This window comes from Macrotis lagotis, chromosome 7 (genome assembly GCF_037893015.1).
Source record: "Macrotis lagotis isolate mMagLag1 chromosome 7, bilby.v1.9.chrom.fasta, whole genome shotgun sequence".
NCBI lineage: Eukaryota > Metazoa > Chordata > Mammalia > Peramelemorphia > Peramelidae > Macrotis > Macrotis lagotis.
This window is the reverse complement of record NC_133664.1, coordinates 7,399,707-7,416,343: the sequence shown is the minus strand read 5'-3', so window position 1 is coordinate 7,416,343 and position 16,637 is coordinate 7,399,707. Positions and strand designations below refer to the sequence as shown.

Sequence of the window (16,637 nt, the reverse complement as noted above, 5' to 3'; positions counted from 1 at the left end):
TCTCTCTCTCTCTCTCTCTCTCTCTCTCTCTCTCTCTCTCTCTCTCTCTCTCTCTCTCTCTTTCTCCACTTATCTATTCATCTATTCATCTATCTAGGAATTTTTTTCATCTATTCATCTATCTATCTGCTTAGCTATTTGACTTTCTTGCTATAAGTTAAAGTATTAGGGTATATTCCAGGAAGACTTAGTCCCTCTGTTGTGAATGTTGCTGAGCCCTTCTGGGGGTTATTTTCCAACTATGGTGTCCACCTGCCATCCAACTCCATCCCATCTGTGGCTCCAAGTAGCTGTAACACACATAGCAGATTCACCCCAATGATCCATTTTGGCAGAATAGCTAAACCGGGTTGATGTTAACCAATAGGCAGGCAAGGATCCAACACTACAGTCAAATAAATTTTGAGGAATGACTGATGTGGTATTCACTGCCCCATAGAGCGGAAGTTTTCACATAACCTTCATTGATCTGATCAAGGCCTTTCAGATTGTCAATCATGAGGGCTTTGTGGAATATCATGACAAAATTTGGTTTCTTAGAGAATTTCATCAATATGTATGCTGGTTCCAGGAAGGCATGCTCGGATGGATTCTCCATAATGGACAATGCTCTTGTGCTTTCCCAGTCACCAGAGGAGTGAAGCGGTCTGTGTGCTTCATCCCAAAGCTTTCTATGTGATGTTTTCAGTCATGTTATCAAAGACTCTCAATTAGTATGAAAACAAAATCAAGGTCAGCAACTGCAATGATGTTACTTATTTAATTTGGAAACAATGCAAGTGAAGAGCAAAGGGGAGGGGAGAATTGGTGTATGGCATTTTGTTTGCAGAAGATTATGGACTCAATACAGCCTTTGAAATGGAGATACAACAAAACTCTGTATCAGTTCTCTAATTTTGGTCTGACAATTAACACCCAGAATAAAGAGGTTCTCCACCAGTAAGATCTGTACCGCCCATATGTGGAGCTCTCAGTTATAGTTAAAGGAGAAATGTTGAATGCTGTAATAAGCTCAATTATCTTGGCAATACACTTTCCAAGGATAAACAGATAGATGATGAAGTTGCCACATGCATTATCAGAGCTTGTGTTTTGGAGACTGCAAAGAAAAGTGTGAGAGAGAAGAGGCATTAGTCTGCCTCTCCAGCTGAAGATATTTGGAGCCATTGCGCTGATCTCATTCTTGTATGTCTGTGAACCTGGACAGTCTACAAGTGCCATACAAGGAAGCTGAATCACTTCCATTTGAATTGTCTCAGGAAGACTCTGAAGATCACCTGGTAGGAGAAGGTAGCAGACACTGAAGGCCTTTCTTGAGCTGAATTGTCAAGCTTTCAAAGTCTAATGCAAAGAAGACAATACCAGAGGGCTGACCATGGGCTTCAAATTTCTACCTTTGCCTAAAAGACTATTTATGGACTATTCACATAAGGAAAATACTTACACGGAGGTTAAAAGAAACAATACAAGGACACTCTCAAGTTCTCCCTAAAAGGGGTGGCTAGGTTGCACAGTGGATAGAGCACCAACCCTGGAGTCAGAAATGCCTGAATTCAAATCTGACCTCAGACACTTAATAATTACCTAGCTAAGTGGCCTTGTGCAAGCCACTTAACCCCATTGCCTTGCAAAAACTAAAAAAAAAAAAAAAGAAAAAAAAAGAAAAGAAAAAAGATCTCTCTAAAGAACTCTGAATTAATGGTAAGACATGGGAGACAATGGCACAGGCCTGCCCATATGAGAGAAAGTGTTGTGATCCATGAGCAAAGCAAAATTATAATAACTCAAAAAAACATGAGATGTGCAGATTTAGAGACATCTCATCTCCAAATGTTCAAATGGACTATTTGTGCCCAATCAGTAGTAAAAACCTTCCAAGCTCATATTGGTTTAAATCAGCCAGAGTCAGAAACATTGTCCTTTGACCAAAATCAAGTGAAATTATTTTGATCCTCTCCAAGCATGAAGGACAAAAAAACACTAGATTTTATTTCTAAGTAACATTCCAACAAATATGAACTTTTAAAAATTTAGTTTTTTTTAAACTTTGAGTTCTGAATTATATCCTTTCCTTGTCCCCAACCCCCCACCCCACATTGAGAAAACAAGTAATTTGATATAGGTTAAAAATGTGTAGTCATGCAAAACATTTCCATAATAGTCATGTTATGAAAGAAAACAAAGACTCCCCCGCACAAAAAAAGAAACCTCAAGAAAAATAAAGTAAAAAAATATGCTTCAATCTGTATTCAGACATCATCAGTTCTCTCTCTGGGGATGGATGGCATTCTTTGTCCTAAGTCCTTCAGTGTTTTCTTAGTCACAGCACTGCTGAGGAAGGCTAAGGTATTTTCAGTTGATCATCCTACAATATTAGTTACTTTGAATACAGTACAGCACACATTGCATCTGCTCATGCAAGTCTTTCTGGATTTTTCTGAGAGCATCCTGCTCATCATTTCTTATAGCAGAAGAGTATTCCAACATAATCACATACCACAATTTGTCTAGCTATTCCAAAGTGATGGGTATTTCCTCAATTTCAAATTATTTGTCATTAGAAAAGAGCTACTGTAAATATCCTCATGCTTAAAAGTCCTTTACCTTCTCATTTTTCATCTCTTTTGGAATACAGATCTAGTAGTGTTCAAAAGGAAGGCATGGTTTTATAGTCCTTTGGGCATAGTGGCATGCCCATACTGGTATGGCATGGGGTAAAATCGATGTCTATACCCAATTAAGTGGTATTCCCTCTCTTAGTCAAATCTGAAGAAGATAAGGCTCATTCATTCATCCTCACCTCCCCCTTCCACTACACAGTAAAAGACTTCTCTTGTCTCTTTTATATAAAACAATTTACTCCATTACTACCTTCCCCTTTCCCTTTCTTCTGGTATAGTCTTGTCTAATACCTTAACTTCATTTTTAAAATATATTATCCTTTCATATTTAATTCTCTATCTATATATGTTCCTTCTAACTGCCCTAATAAATAAGAAAATCTGCATGCCTTATCATTATCATCTGCCCATGCAGGAATATAAGCAGTTCAACATCATTAAGTCTCTTATGATTTCCCCTTTCCATATACCTTTTTATATTTCATTTGATTCTCATATTTGAAGAGCAGAGTTTCTATTCAGCTCTGGTCTTTTCATCCGGAACATTTGAAAGTCCCCTATTTCATTGAATGTCCATTTCCCTCCAGAAAATTTATGCTCAGTTTTCCAAATTAACTGATTTCTTGGTTGTAATCCAAGTTCTTTTGCCTTCTGGAGGATAATTTATCCTTTAATGTAGAAGATATGAAATTTTGCATTATTCTGACTGTGGTTCCAAAGAAATTGAATTGTTTCTTTCTGGTTGCTTGTAATATCTTCTCCTTGACCTGGGAGCTCAAACTATTGTCTATAGTATTCCAATAGTTATAATTTTGAGATCTTTTGGGGAGCTAATCAGTGGATTCTTTTAACTTCTATTTTACCCTCTACCTGTAGAATAGCAGGGCAATGTCCCTTGATAATGTTTTGAAAGAGGAAGTCTAGGCTCTTTTGTACATCATGACTTTCAAGTAATCCAATAATTTTAAATTATCTTTTTTTGATCTATTTTCAAGTCAATTGTTTTTCCAACTAGCTATTTTACATTGTCTTCTAGTTTTTTGTTCTTTTAGTTTGATATTATCATTTCTTGATTTTTCACAGTGTCATCAGCTCTCCTTTGTTCTATTCTAAATACTAAGAAATGGTTTTCTTCAGTGTACTTTTATATCTCTTTTCCCATTTGGTAGTTTTGTTTTTAAGATGTTATTTTCTCTAGTAACTTTTGATATTTCATTTACCAAGCTACTGATCCATGTTACATGGTTTTTCAGCATCACTTTCATTTCTCTTCGCAATTTTTCATCTATCTTCCTTATTTGATTTCCAAAATTTTTTTGAGCTCTTCCACGGCCTAAGACCAATTCATATTTTTCTTGGAGGTTCTGGATGGTTCTCATTGACTTTGTTATCTTCTTATGAGTGTGTGTTTTGATTTTCCCTCTCACCATAGTAACTTTCCATAGTCAGATTTTTTTTCTGTTTTCTCATTTCCCCAGCTCATAAACTGATTTTAATTCTTTTTGAAAGTGAGACTCTGCTTCAAGGAAGGTGGAGGCAGAGTTCCAAGCTTTTGGAGTTTTTAAACAGATGTTTTCAGAGTTACTTCTAAGAATCTGCGAGTTTTCAGTTCTTCCAAGATTATATGATCTAAGGAGAGATTTTAATACTCTCTTGAGCTGTACTTTGGTCTGTGAGAGACCAGAAGCATTTCTTTTTGCCCTGCAAATGTGACAGGGTCCCCTTCTCCCCTGTGGCAGCAAACTCTGGTGTGCTAATGTTCCTGTTAACTCTGGAATTGCCATTCAGGACTGTGAACCAGATCCAACAGAGTCCTGTCTCAATGATAGCAAAGAGATAATTCTAACACTGTTCTGTCCCCTTTACCATCTGTGGACTAAGAGCTCCAGAAGCAGCTGCCACCACTGTTGATTCAGGGTTTCCAAGGGCTGCTCCTGTTCTGCTGGGACCTGATCTACAATATACTCCTCTCTCCTCCTGGTGTAATAGGTATTTCTTGCCAATCTTCCAAGTTCGTTTGGTTTGGAAAATTATTTCACTTGACTTTGTGTGGACTCTGCCACTCTAGAATTTGTTTAGAGTTATTATTTAAAAATATTTGGAGGGGTTTGGGAGAGAGCTCAGGTGAATCCCTACTTTTCCTCCATCATCTTGGCTCCACTCCTTGTTAAATATAAACTTTTATTTTAAAAAAGTCCTTAAATATCTAGATACTTCTGAAAAAAAATTCACAACATTGATTGTTACCCATTACCCAAGGTAAAAACCTTTAAAATCAAAGAAGCAGTAGGTACTCAATCATTTCATTACACTTAGAGAGAGAAAAATAAAAAGAGATAAGAAGTCATCTGTCACTATATTTCAAAAAGAAATTCAGTGTAATGATTGGTTGTGAATTCAGTTGTGTGACTGACCCTGCTCATATTACAAAATTGCTCTGATTCTCAGTTTCTCTAGTTCAACTCTAAGATGAAGTATTTTGTATTTGCATTAGTAATTCCTGCTCTTTGACAAAGCACTTCATAAATCCAATATCCCTAAAAAATGGAATTATAGTATTAATCACCTTTGCTACATTACTGTTAGTGGGGCAATGACCTCAGAATAGTCAGAGTATTGTGGAAGTCTTGATATTACATATGTATTCAGTAGGACCAGGCTAGTAGTGGTTTAATATTTTAATTTCATTCTTGATTTTTTGCTGCTAATTATTGTTTTTGTCTCTTAGGCAGAAATCGTTATTGCATAGACAAAAATTATGCTAGCACCCTAATTATTTGGGATAGAATTTTTGGTAAGTATCATTAATGAAAAGTGAGCAGCAAAACTAATATTATTATTATTAGCATAAATGTGATGAATAGTTTCTTAAATTTTACTGTTTTAAATATCTTTTCCAGGAACATTTGAAGCTGAAAGTGAAAAGGTTACATATGGTCTCACCCACCCCATTAATACCTTTGAACCATTCAAAGTGCAGGTAAGACTAATTTTTTTTCATTCTTAGATAATGAGCCAAATATAGTCAAGTTAAAAAGTATTCATTAATTGCTTCCTCTGTGCTAGAGAGATAGAAGAGAGACTGAGAGAAAGAGAGATGGAGAGACAGAGAGAAAGACACAGAAAGAGAGAGAGACACACAGAGAGAGACAGAGAGACAGAAACAGTCACAAGGACAGATAGATGATGAGAGGGAGGGAGGAGGTTACATAATTTTCCCATGATCTAACATGAGGGCCAGAATGCATCACAGTCAGTATATAAATCCATTTTTGGATGGATGGCTGAAGATGGCTCTCTTTTCTATACATTTCTGCCTCAGATATAAATATCCAAGAGGATTAACCAGTGATAGTGCCTACATTTACTGGAAAAATCTGTAATATTTCATATATAAAAATCTACTCTGCATGCTTCCTGGTTCAGCTAGAATTAATCAGGAATTTCAATCAATCAACTTTCATTAAGCCCATAGCATGTGTCAGGTGGGGCAGCCAGGTGACACAGAGAACATCTAGAGGAAGTAACAGTTATAGTAAAGTTTCTGTAAGTTCGGATTTATCATGTGGTCACATACTACTGCCAAAAGTCACATGCTGGTGCTTGCCTGGCATCGGTAGTATACTGTGGCACCTTGCTGATATGGATATATTGATGAATAGCTCAAAGGTGAAGGGTTGGAAAGGAAAAGTTATCAAGTGACAGGTTAGGATTTCTCAGGTTTTCTCATTCTATCGCCAGATGTCACATACTAGCACTTGCCTGGCATTACTGATCCTCTGTGATGCCTCACTGAAATGAGAGGAAGCAAGAATAATTTAAGATCAAGAGACTCCCACATCAGCTAGACCATCTCCAAAAGTCCTGTTTCCTGTCAATCAGAACCAAGGGGGAAGATGATTCTGGTAAAGACAAAGGAGAAGGATGCTTGCCCAGAATCTCCCTCACAGTAATACGCAGAACTGTGCAACTCACCACCATTAACTCTGTTAGTTATTGTGCTCCTCTTTCAAATCAAAGGATTAGAAATAGCAGTGAAAAGAGCATTGAGTCTGGAGTTTGGAAGTCATCTTCCTGGGATCAAAGCTGGTCTCACATAATGACTAACAGTAGAACCCTGGGCAGGTCACCAACCTGGTTTATCTCCATTTCCTCATCTGTAAAATGAGCTAGAGAAAGAAATGGCAAACCACTCCAGAATCTTTCTGAGTAAATACCAGACGGAGAATAAAGAGTAGACTATAACCAAAAGAACAACTGAACAAAGATGTTTCAGGCACATTCTGGATGCTAGGGATGGAAAATATAAGTTATGAACCAACTCCTAATTGATATAAGCTTATATTCTAACTTAAGAAAGCTAGTGGAGTCAATAAATACACATATTAAGGCCAAATGTCAGAAACAATTAAACCTGGAAGGGGGTTGAAATAAGAATAGGACTTATAGTTGATTTGAAACTCCATCTGGTAGGTGGATGGGATTGGCTATGCCAGTTACAGGTCTAAAGTTCAGCTCAACGTGCTTACAAGAACTACTTAGATCACAGAGAGGAAGAAATCCATTTGGAAATCAAGATAGTTGAGCAGTAATAATTTTCGGAGTAGACTTTTCTTAATATTGAGTATTTTATTTTTTCCAATTACATGTAGAAATAGTTTTCAACATTCATTTTTGTAAAATTATCTCTCACTCTCTCCTCTTGTACCCTCCTCAAGACAGAGAGCAATCTGATTAAGGTAATACATGAGGGCGGCTAGGTGGTGCAGTGGATACAGCACCAGCCTTGGAGTCATGAGTACCTGGGTTCAAATCCAACCTCAGACACTTAATAATTACCTAGCCATGTGGCCTTGGGCAAGCCACTTAAGCCCATTGCCTTGAAAAATCTAAAAAAAAAAGGTGATACATACAGAAACATATTAAATATATTTCCATATTAGTCATGTTGTGAAAGAAGAATCAGAGCAAAGGGGGAAAAAAGGAGAGAAAAAAGGTTTTTAAAAAAAGTTAAAATAGACTACTTTGATTTTCAGTCAAATTCCATAGTTCTTTCTCTGTATGTTTATGCTAGTTTCTGCCATACTATTTTGCAAGTGCATGGAGAATTTATTTTGTCATTAGAAATGGAAATCCATTCCCCACCCCTCTTTCCCACCATGAGAGAAATGTGTGACATTTTGTTAAGATATCTTAATAAAAAGCATTTTAATCACTCTGGACTAAGTATTCTCCAGCCATTTATAACAAAGAGAATTTGGAACTATAAAAATTAAGAATTTTAAATCTCACAATTTGAAGAAAACATTGTTGGCAGTATGAGTTTTGGCATTTATTAATGAATGGGTACTGATTATACTTATCTTCTGGTAGATAAAAATAACCAAATGAAGAAGAATAATTATTTTAAATAAGAAACTACTAGATGGCATGTCTTTACATTAATCCCCACTATGAAGCTGCACTCTGGATTAGCAACTGCAGGATTATGAATTCTCTATACCTTTCACCAGCAGAGACATTCCCCCTCAGTGACTATAGTAATCCCAGATCTCTCCCAACCACGAGGTCTATGTCCTGAGCTCTCCCTCCCTAATACATTGTGATGTTCTGAAGTTTCAGATTAAGATCAACAAAACCAGAACTCTGTGTACATTGACTATATTAAAAATATACCAGTGCAAAGAAAACAGGCAAAGTTAATAAAACTTTGGAAGGAAAGGGAGAGGGGAGAGATGGAAGTGGACACACTGCAAATACCATTTTTGTTTAGTTTTTGGTTAATTTCTTTGATTTACTTCCTTAGATGCTAAAGGCTTCTGAATGTTTTATTTCCAATTTTTTGTTTATTTAAGTTTTTTGATGGTTATTAAATTTGTAATAAAACTTTTAAAACATCATTGTTGATTTGACTTAAAAAAATGGAAATCCAGACTGCAAATTGTTAGCTAATACATCTAGAAGTTGTATCTCTTACCAAAAATATTTTCTACTACAATGATTTCTTAAATAATTTCTCTACCCTTTCAATATAATCAGGGAAATATTTTTGAGTTAGAGAAACATACAATTGAAAATCATTAAAAGTGCTTTTCCCAACATGCATATTGTTTCATTCAAAAAGTTTCCCCTTGGAAGGCACTTGATGTTCAGCTGCTTAATTCATTGGTGTGGTCAAGAGGCTTTAAGAAAAAGAAACTTTTGCCCCAAATTCTATGTAATTGTGAAAAGAAATAGTTACATTTTTTGTTTAAACTTTTCTTCAGAAAGAAAAGAAGTGAACTATGCTTTTTCTTTCTCCCCAGTTTCATCACTTGTATTATATGTGGACTACATTTTGGATCACACCTGGGTTCTGGAACAAATTGTCTGTCATATTCAAAGGACCAGGATGGAGTCCTGGGAAACCTAGACTTGGTCTTAGTGAGGAAATCCCTGAGGTAAGGTGAATTTCCAAATCCTGATTTACTTTGTCACAGCAATTTTTGACTCTACAGCACCTGTTTCTTGTAAATTAGAGGAAAGCAACATTTGAAAATTAGAGAATTAAGAAAGGAGAGGTGGATTGGAATTTTTGCTCCCCCAACTCCAATGATATTTAGAATCTACCAAATCTGAAACTTTTTTTCTGAATGTTATAATTGCTTTTTTGAATAAGGAAAATTAAGGGTACTAGAAAAGAAAGCACTTCTGGTAGGGATGATTTCTCTTGGAATTCCAATCTAAATCTATGTGTAAGAAATAAGCAATGTTTAAAATGTTACATTTAACAGACTGGCATATATTAATCAGATTGCTATGCCTGCTAGATACTAAGGATATGAAGATGATAATTAATGAGTTCCTGCCTTCAAGGAACTAACATTCATTTTTCTTAAAATAAAAATAGGAGGCAAACAATTATTATAAGTCAAAGTTACCATTTCAACTCTTACTCATGAAAAAAGCATATTAGTAAGGGCTATATTGTCCAGTAATGTAGACAATGATTAGATATCCAGGTAAAGTTAATTCACTGTGAGGTCTGGTTCTTCAATACTCAGTCCTTATTAATTGCCAAGGATGGAGAATGGCAAGGGTGGGCCTGATCTACAACTCCTTAATTTAGAGAAAGGAAATAAGCCTGCATAATGAGAGCAGAGTTGCCCCTGCTTAGGTGAGGATTAGAGGTATGGAATAGCCATGGTTAGTCAGGAAATGGTTAGCTACCCTGTTGGAATGGATAGAAGAGAGCGTAAGAAAAAAAGTGGATGTGTTTGTCTTGGAAAAGACCGAAAGTAAAATCCAAGATGGGGCTAAAGCAAAACTACATTTACCATTTGGGCTGTACATTTGGAATCCTGATGAAATTGTAGCAGTTTTTTCTTGCTTGCTTGTTTGTTTTTCATTTGGGTATAAATTCAACTTCATTTGATTGCTCATTTTTTAGGTTCTTCATACCTAAACAAGTGCAGCAGTCCTAGTTACTGTGCTTCTCCTTGGAGTAAACCTTCCTTTATTGCCCTAATTCATTTTCTCTGCAGGTAGCTAGTTATTCTACTTGCTTTGTCTGATTCTACAGTTGCCCATGATGTTGATGGTCACGATGAGCTGCTGTTCTGTTCTTTGGTGATTTTTTGAAATTATATTTAAGGTGAAATCCATTAGTGATTGATCTGGTAGAGTTGAACACCTTTGACTAGGTCAGCTAAAATACAGCTCTCACATTTTAGAGGACTGAAGCATTTGACAGTGGTCATTAAATTCTTGTCATCAGAACATTTCAGTTTGAAGAGAGGGTTAGGAAAATCTGCGCTTATCAAGAAAGTCATATGGGGAGAATGGTAGTACTTACCCTAAGAGAGGTCAACCCTAGCCTTCATGGCACAGCTAACCTTTGACCTCTAATCCCTGAGATGGGGTTGGAAAGAGAGATGACAGATAGGGTCCCAGAGCAGGCAGAAATGTGCCTGTTAAGTCTGGAGATGTCAGTAGCCTGGAGCAGAGAGACTCAATAAGTGTCCCCAGTTTTATTACTGTTATATTCAGATTAGGACTAGAATATCTAATACCTAAATATCTTTCTAATTTGGAATTGCTAATTTTTTGTGGAGCTGGGGAGACCATTCTCACGGTGCTATTATCCATGGCTCTACCTTTTGGTGAGAGACTTTATAGGATAGCTTTATTACCAAAGATAGGTTTAGTTGACAAGAAAGATGTTTCTCTCCTTGCTATAGGTCACAGGAAAAGAAGTCCCTTATGGAACTCGTGTGTCTGGTTCACTCCAGTTGTATGTTGTTGTGCATTTTGTTCTGCTGCTTGGCTTTTATGAAGACACATTTGCTGATAAAGGTGTAAGTAATTCTCTTGTGTCTAGCTAACTGGGAGATGAATGATCTAGTCCCTTGTTTTCCAGGGCAAGCATGCTCACTCAATATATCAAGTCTATTTCTCTGATTTAATTCATCCCAGGAAGGGTCTAAGTCAACTTTGGAAAAAAATTCATGTTGAGGGACCTAAATTCAATTCACATGGAACCCCTAAAACACAGATTAGGATATGTCATCAAGGGTAGTTGTTGGGAAGGGCCCATATACAATGGTATCTTAGGAAGTTTTACAAATTAGTAAGCCTAGGCGTAACTGATGACTAGAAAATGCCTCTGGGATTGGGCAGACCCAATTTCCAGACTAGGGAATAAAATATTTCTGCAGAGCATACTTTTATTTCCCTTCTATTCTTTGTACTTTCATTCAAGGCATAGAACATATATTCCCATCATCAAGACATATTTACAGAAAGGTTAGCTATTATTATATCCTGCTCTTGTATTCTGTGATAGCTCCAAGGAAGACTATGGAAAGGACCTATGAGGAACTTATAAATTCATCAAGGAAGAAAGACAATTATAGTATCAATACCATATGAAAAATATAATAAGAGAAAGAATCATAATTAATTTGGAGGAGAAAGAAATTTTTCCTGACTGGGATCATCAGGAAAGTGCCATGGAGGAGATGAAATTTGGCTTAGCATATAACTTGTGGGACATAGAATCTGGAAGACAATTTCAAATGCTGATTCTTTGCATTTACTAGTCTTTACCACTTTGAGTGTCATTTTTTTCTCTTGTCAAAGAATGACTTGGACTAGATGGTTTTTAAAATCCCATGAAAGGGGAATAGGCATTAGGTCAGCAGAGTTGGAAAGGAATTCTGTCTCAGGAGAGAAATAAAGGTAAGATAGAGTGTGAGCCATTTCAACTCATGGGGAAAAAAATGGGTCTTGAAAATAAAGTTTGACTCCAGTGGTGAAGGCCTTATACCTTAGCCAATAGAGTTTGAACTTATTTATAGGAACTGGAGAAATTTTGACATTTTAGATCAGGAAGGTGACAAGAAGAAAATAATTCTTTTGTAATGCTTCAGGATGTGGTGTCAAATGGAATAGGGGAAGAAGGAACTCTGAGAATGGAAATGAGATGCAAAGACAGCAGTGCACCAATACAGGAAGAGACGTTGATACCTTAGCTAGAATGATGAATCTGAAGTGGAAGGGCATGGGGAGATTTATACTGAAAGAGAGTTTATATGCCATGAGGAATAATTAAAAGGCAATTGAGGGTAGGAGAACAAGTAAAAAATGAACCTAAGGTCGATTGACAGAGACTCTGATGGCACCATACATATAAAGGGAAAGAAGGATGATATACTTGGTTTGTGAACTGCTAAGATGAATGTCAATAAAGCATTGAGTTTAGGGATCCAGCAGACAGTTGAAATTTTTAAAAAAGCAAAGCAAAACAAAACAAAACAATATCTAGGTCTCAGGCAAGTAGTTGGGCCCAGGAAAAAAAAACAGGTATTATTCACAGAGGTAAAATACTTCAAATGACGGATATTACTAAAATAAAAAAAAAGTCAGTAAGAAGGATAAGAGAAGTATTCTTGGGTTAAGTTCAATATTTAGAGATAAGGTCTTAACTTGGATCTCATAGTCTGGCAAAGTTATTGGACATTTTCTATGGAAAAAATATTTATTGGACATTTTCTAAGGAAACAAAAAAGAAATACAAAAGAAAGCAGGTATATTTTATTACAGCTATTAAAATATTGGGGAAAATACAAGTTCATAGATTATAGGATAAGACTCCTTTATTTGGGGACTTCCTGACTAGGGTTATAGCTACTATGAAACTGGGGTGGCACAAAGAATCTTCTCGCTCAAAATAAGGAGTATTTTAATTATTTCTCAAAAAATATGGGAACCGAGAAAACAGTTTTATGAATATTTAGTATTTTATTTTTCCCCAGTTACACATGAAAACATTTTTTAAACATTTATTTTTTTCAAAAACTTTGAATTCCAAATTCTCTCCCTTCCTCCCTCCCCACTCTGCTCTATTGAGAAGGCAAGCAATTCAATATAGTTTATACATGTGAGGTTATGCAAAACATTTCCAAAATAGTCATATTGTGAAAGAAATATAAACAAAAAAAACTCTCAAGAAAAAACAAAATTGAAAAAAGTATGTTTCAACTTATATTTAGGCATCAACATGTTCTTTCTCTGGAGAAGGATAGCATTTTTTAACCTAAATCCTTCAGAGTTGCCTTAAGTCATTCACAGCTGATCATATTACAATATTTTTTGTACATAGTAAATTTCATTTTTCATTGTCTCTTGTAAATCTTTCCAAGTTTTTCTAAGAGTATCCTGCTCATCATTTCTTATAGAGGAATAATATTTCATATTAATCACATACCACAATTTGTTCAGCCATTCCCCAAATGATGAATATTCCCCTCAATTTCCAATTCCCTGTCATCAAAAAAGAGCTGCTATATTTTTGTACATCTATGTCTTTTCCTTTTTGGTATTATTAACATTTTTTAGATGCAGACCTAAAAGTGGTATTACTAGTTCAAAGGGTACGTATGGGTTTTATAGTCTGATTGAATCAGTTCACAACTCCACGAGCAGTACACCATCTGTCATTTTTCCTTTTCTTTCTTATTAACTAATCTAGTAATTTTGAAGGTGGAACCTCAGAATTGTTTTAATTTCCATGTCTCCCATCAAGAGTAAATTGGAACTTTTTATTATATAGCTATAGATAGCTTTGCTTATTTCATCTGAAACTACTAATATCTTTTGGTCATTTATCAATTAGGGAGTGGTTCTTGCTTTTATAGATTTGGCTTAGTTCTCTATACATTTGAGAAATGAGGCCTTTGAGAAATGAAACAAAACTTGCTTCAAAGTTATTTTTTCCACAGTTACTAAACTATTTGTATTTCCCTCCAACCTATTCCTCCCCAACTACTTTCTTCTTTCTTCTTCTTCTTCTTCTTCTTCTTCTTCTTCTTCTTCTTCTTCTTCTTCTTCTTCTTCTTCTTCTTCTTCTCCTTCTCCTCCTCCTCCTCCTCCTCCTCCTCTTCCTTCTCCTCCTTCTTCTCCTCCTTCTCCTCCTTCTCCTCCTTCTCCTCCTCCTTCTTCTCCTCCTTCTCCTCCTTCTCCTCCTTCTTCTTCTCCTCCTTCTCCTCCTTCTTCTTCTCCTCCTTCTCCTCCTTCTCCTTCTCCTTCTCCTTCTCCTTCTCCTTCTCCTTCTCCTTCTCCTTCTCCTCCTCCTTCTCCTCCTCCTTCTCCTTCTCCTCCTTCTTGTTCTCCTCCTCCTTCTCCTCATCCTCCTCCTCCTCCTCCTCCTCCTCCTTCTTCTTTCTTCTTCTTCATCACCCCACATTCTTTTATTCCCTTTGCTCTTATTTTCCTGCAGGGTAGGGCTGTACAAAATGCAGCCCACAGATTGATTTTATGTGGCTGTCTGTGGGTTTACTAAATGCTTTAATAAATGAAGTCAAGCTACTGCAGATCTCACACTAAAATAACAAATCAAAATGTATTGTCTATTGTTTCAATAAAAACATAATTTCCTATATCCAAAGCAGGATGTATATTATTCTCTCTTTGAGCCAATTGTGATGAGAGTAAAGTTCATTCACTCCCCCACCTCTCTCCTCTTCTCTTCAACTATAAAAGCTTTTTCTTGCTTCTTTCATGAGACAATCTGTCCCTTTCATTTCAGCTTTCTCTCTCCCCCTCTCCCAGTATATTACTCTTTTACCTCCAATCCATTTCTTAGACAGCATCTCTTCACATTCAATTCATAGCTATACCCTCTCTCTTTATATATCTTTCCTGACTGTCCTAATAATGTGAAAGCTCTTTTGAGTATCATCTTCTCATGTAGATATGTACACATTTTAACATTGTTAAGTCCCTTATGATTTCCTTTTCCTGTTTTTTCCTTTTTTGTTTCTCTCGAGTTTTTGTATTTGAGGATAAAATTGCTTGTTCAGCTCCTGTCTTTTCATCAGGAAAGGTTGAAAGTCCCCTATTTTTTGAAAGTTCATCTTCTCTGCTGAAAGATTATGCTCACTTTTGCTGCATAGTTGATTCTTCATTGTAATTTAAGCTTTTTTTGCCTTCTGGAATATCATATTCTAAACCCTTTGATCCTTTAATGTAGAAGTTGATAAATTTTGCGTTATTCTAATAATGGTTCCACTATAATTGATTTGTTTAATTCTGATGAATTGCAATACTTTGTCCTTTATCTAGGAGCTCTGGGATTTGGTTAAAATAATCCTGGGAGTTTTCATTTTGGTTTCTCTTTCAGGATCGATTGATAGCTTGGTTAAATTTTCATTTTACCTTCTGGTTCTAGAATATGAGGATAGTTTTCCTGGATAATCTCTTGAAAGACAAAGTCTAGGTTCATTATATTATCATGACTTTGTTATTCTGATATTTTAAAAATTATATCTTGTATCTATATTCCAGGTCAATTGTTTTTCCTATGTGATATTTCATAATGCCTTCTATTTTTCATTTTCAGTTTTGATTGTTTCTTGATTTTTTTATAAAGTTATTAGCTTCCATTTGTCCAATTGTATTTTTTAAGTAATTATTTCTTCAGTGAGCCTTTAAACTTCTTTTCCCAATTGGGCAAGATCTATTCTTTTAAGGAGCTTTATTTTTTCTTCAATAAAATTATTTTTACCTCTTTTCTCATTTGACTCGATCTATTTTTTATTTCATTTCATTTTATTTTTATTTTTGGACATTCATCATACACATATGTATATTTTTAAGTTAAAAAATTTCCTTCCACTCTCCCTTCCCAGCTCCCTCCCCTAAGTGGCAGTTAGTCAGGTAAACATTATCCATGCATATTTTTAATAAAAATGTTAACAGATTAGTCATTTTCAGTATAAGAAATTAAGATTAATGAAGATACAGAAGACATCATTTTTATAAATTGTTCATCAGTTTCTGAAGGGTTTTTTAATTGTTTTGTTTTGTTTTTCTTCCTCTGGATGGGTGTGACACTGTCCTTAACCTGTTTAATATGATTGTCCTAGTTTTTTGAACTCTTGAGAGTAGCTGTTTTCATCAAGGTTGATCATCTCACAATGTTGTTGGTAATGTGTACATTGTTCTCTTGGTTCTGCTCCTTTCGCTCAGCATCAGATCCCATAAAAGTCTGTCCAGGTTTCTAGTCCGACCATTTCTGCCTTCTTACAGAAAAATAATATTCCATAGTATTCATGTACCATAACTTGTTTAGCCATTCCCCAATTGATGGGTATCCCCTCAATTTCCAATTCTTTGTCACAACAAAAAGAGCTGCTATGATTTTCTCAATGTTTATGATTTCTTCTAGATATAGTCCTAGAATTGGAACTGCTGGGTCAAGAGAATGGATATTTTTATAGTTCCCTATTGCTCTCCAGAATAGTTGGATTCATTCACAACTCCACCAGCAATGCATCAATGTCCCAATCTTCCCACAACCTCTCCAACATCGATCATTTCCCTTGTTTCTTATCTTAGCCAATATGATAGGTGTGAAGTGATACCTTATAGTTGTTTTAATTTGCATTTCTCTAATCAATAATGATTTGGAACATTTTTATATGATTTTATATACTTTAATTTCTTCTTTTGAAAACTGTAGAGTCTTATCCTTTG

At 35.7% G+C, this 16,637-nt stretch overlaps 1 protein-coding gene across 2 annotated transcripts in view; it reads left to right on the top strand.

The window, feature by feature from the left end:
* The window catches only part of LOC141494330 (alkylglycerol monooxygenase-like), a 168,985-nt gene extending 157,300 nt beyond the window's left edge, over positions 1 to 11,685 (top strand). Inside the window, exons 7-10 of one of the 2 annotated variants that reach the window (XM_074195406.1) lie at positions 5,350 to 5,415; positions 5,522 to 5,601; positions 8,927 to 9,061; positions 10,841 to 11,682. In XM_074195406.1, coding sequence (XP_074051507.1) covers positions 5,350 to 5,415; positions 5,522 to 5,601; positions 8,927 to 9,061; positions 10,841 to 10,984 — 425 coding nt within the window. In that variant the 3' untranslated portion in view covers positions 10,985 to 11,682. Of the gene's footprint in view, positions 1 to 5,349; positions 5,416 to 5,521; positions 5,602 to 8,926; positions 9,062 to 10,840 lie in introns of both variants that reach the window. The other variant, XM_074195407.1, reaches the window with a different exon arrangement.
* The last annotated feature ends 4,952 nt before the right edge of the window (positions 11,686 to 16,637 follow it).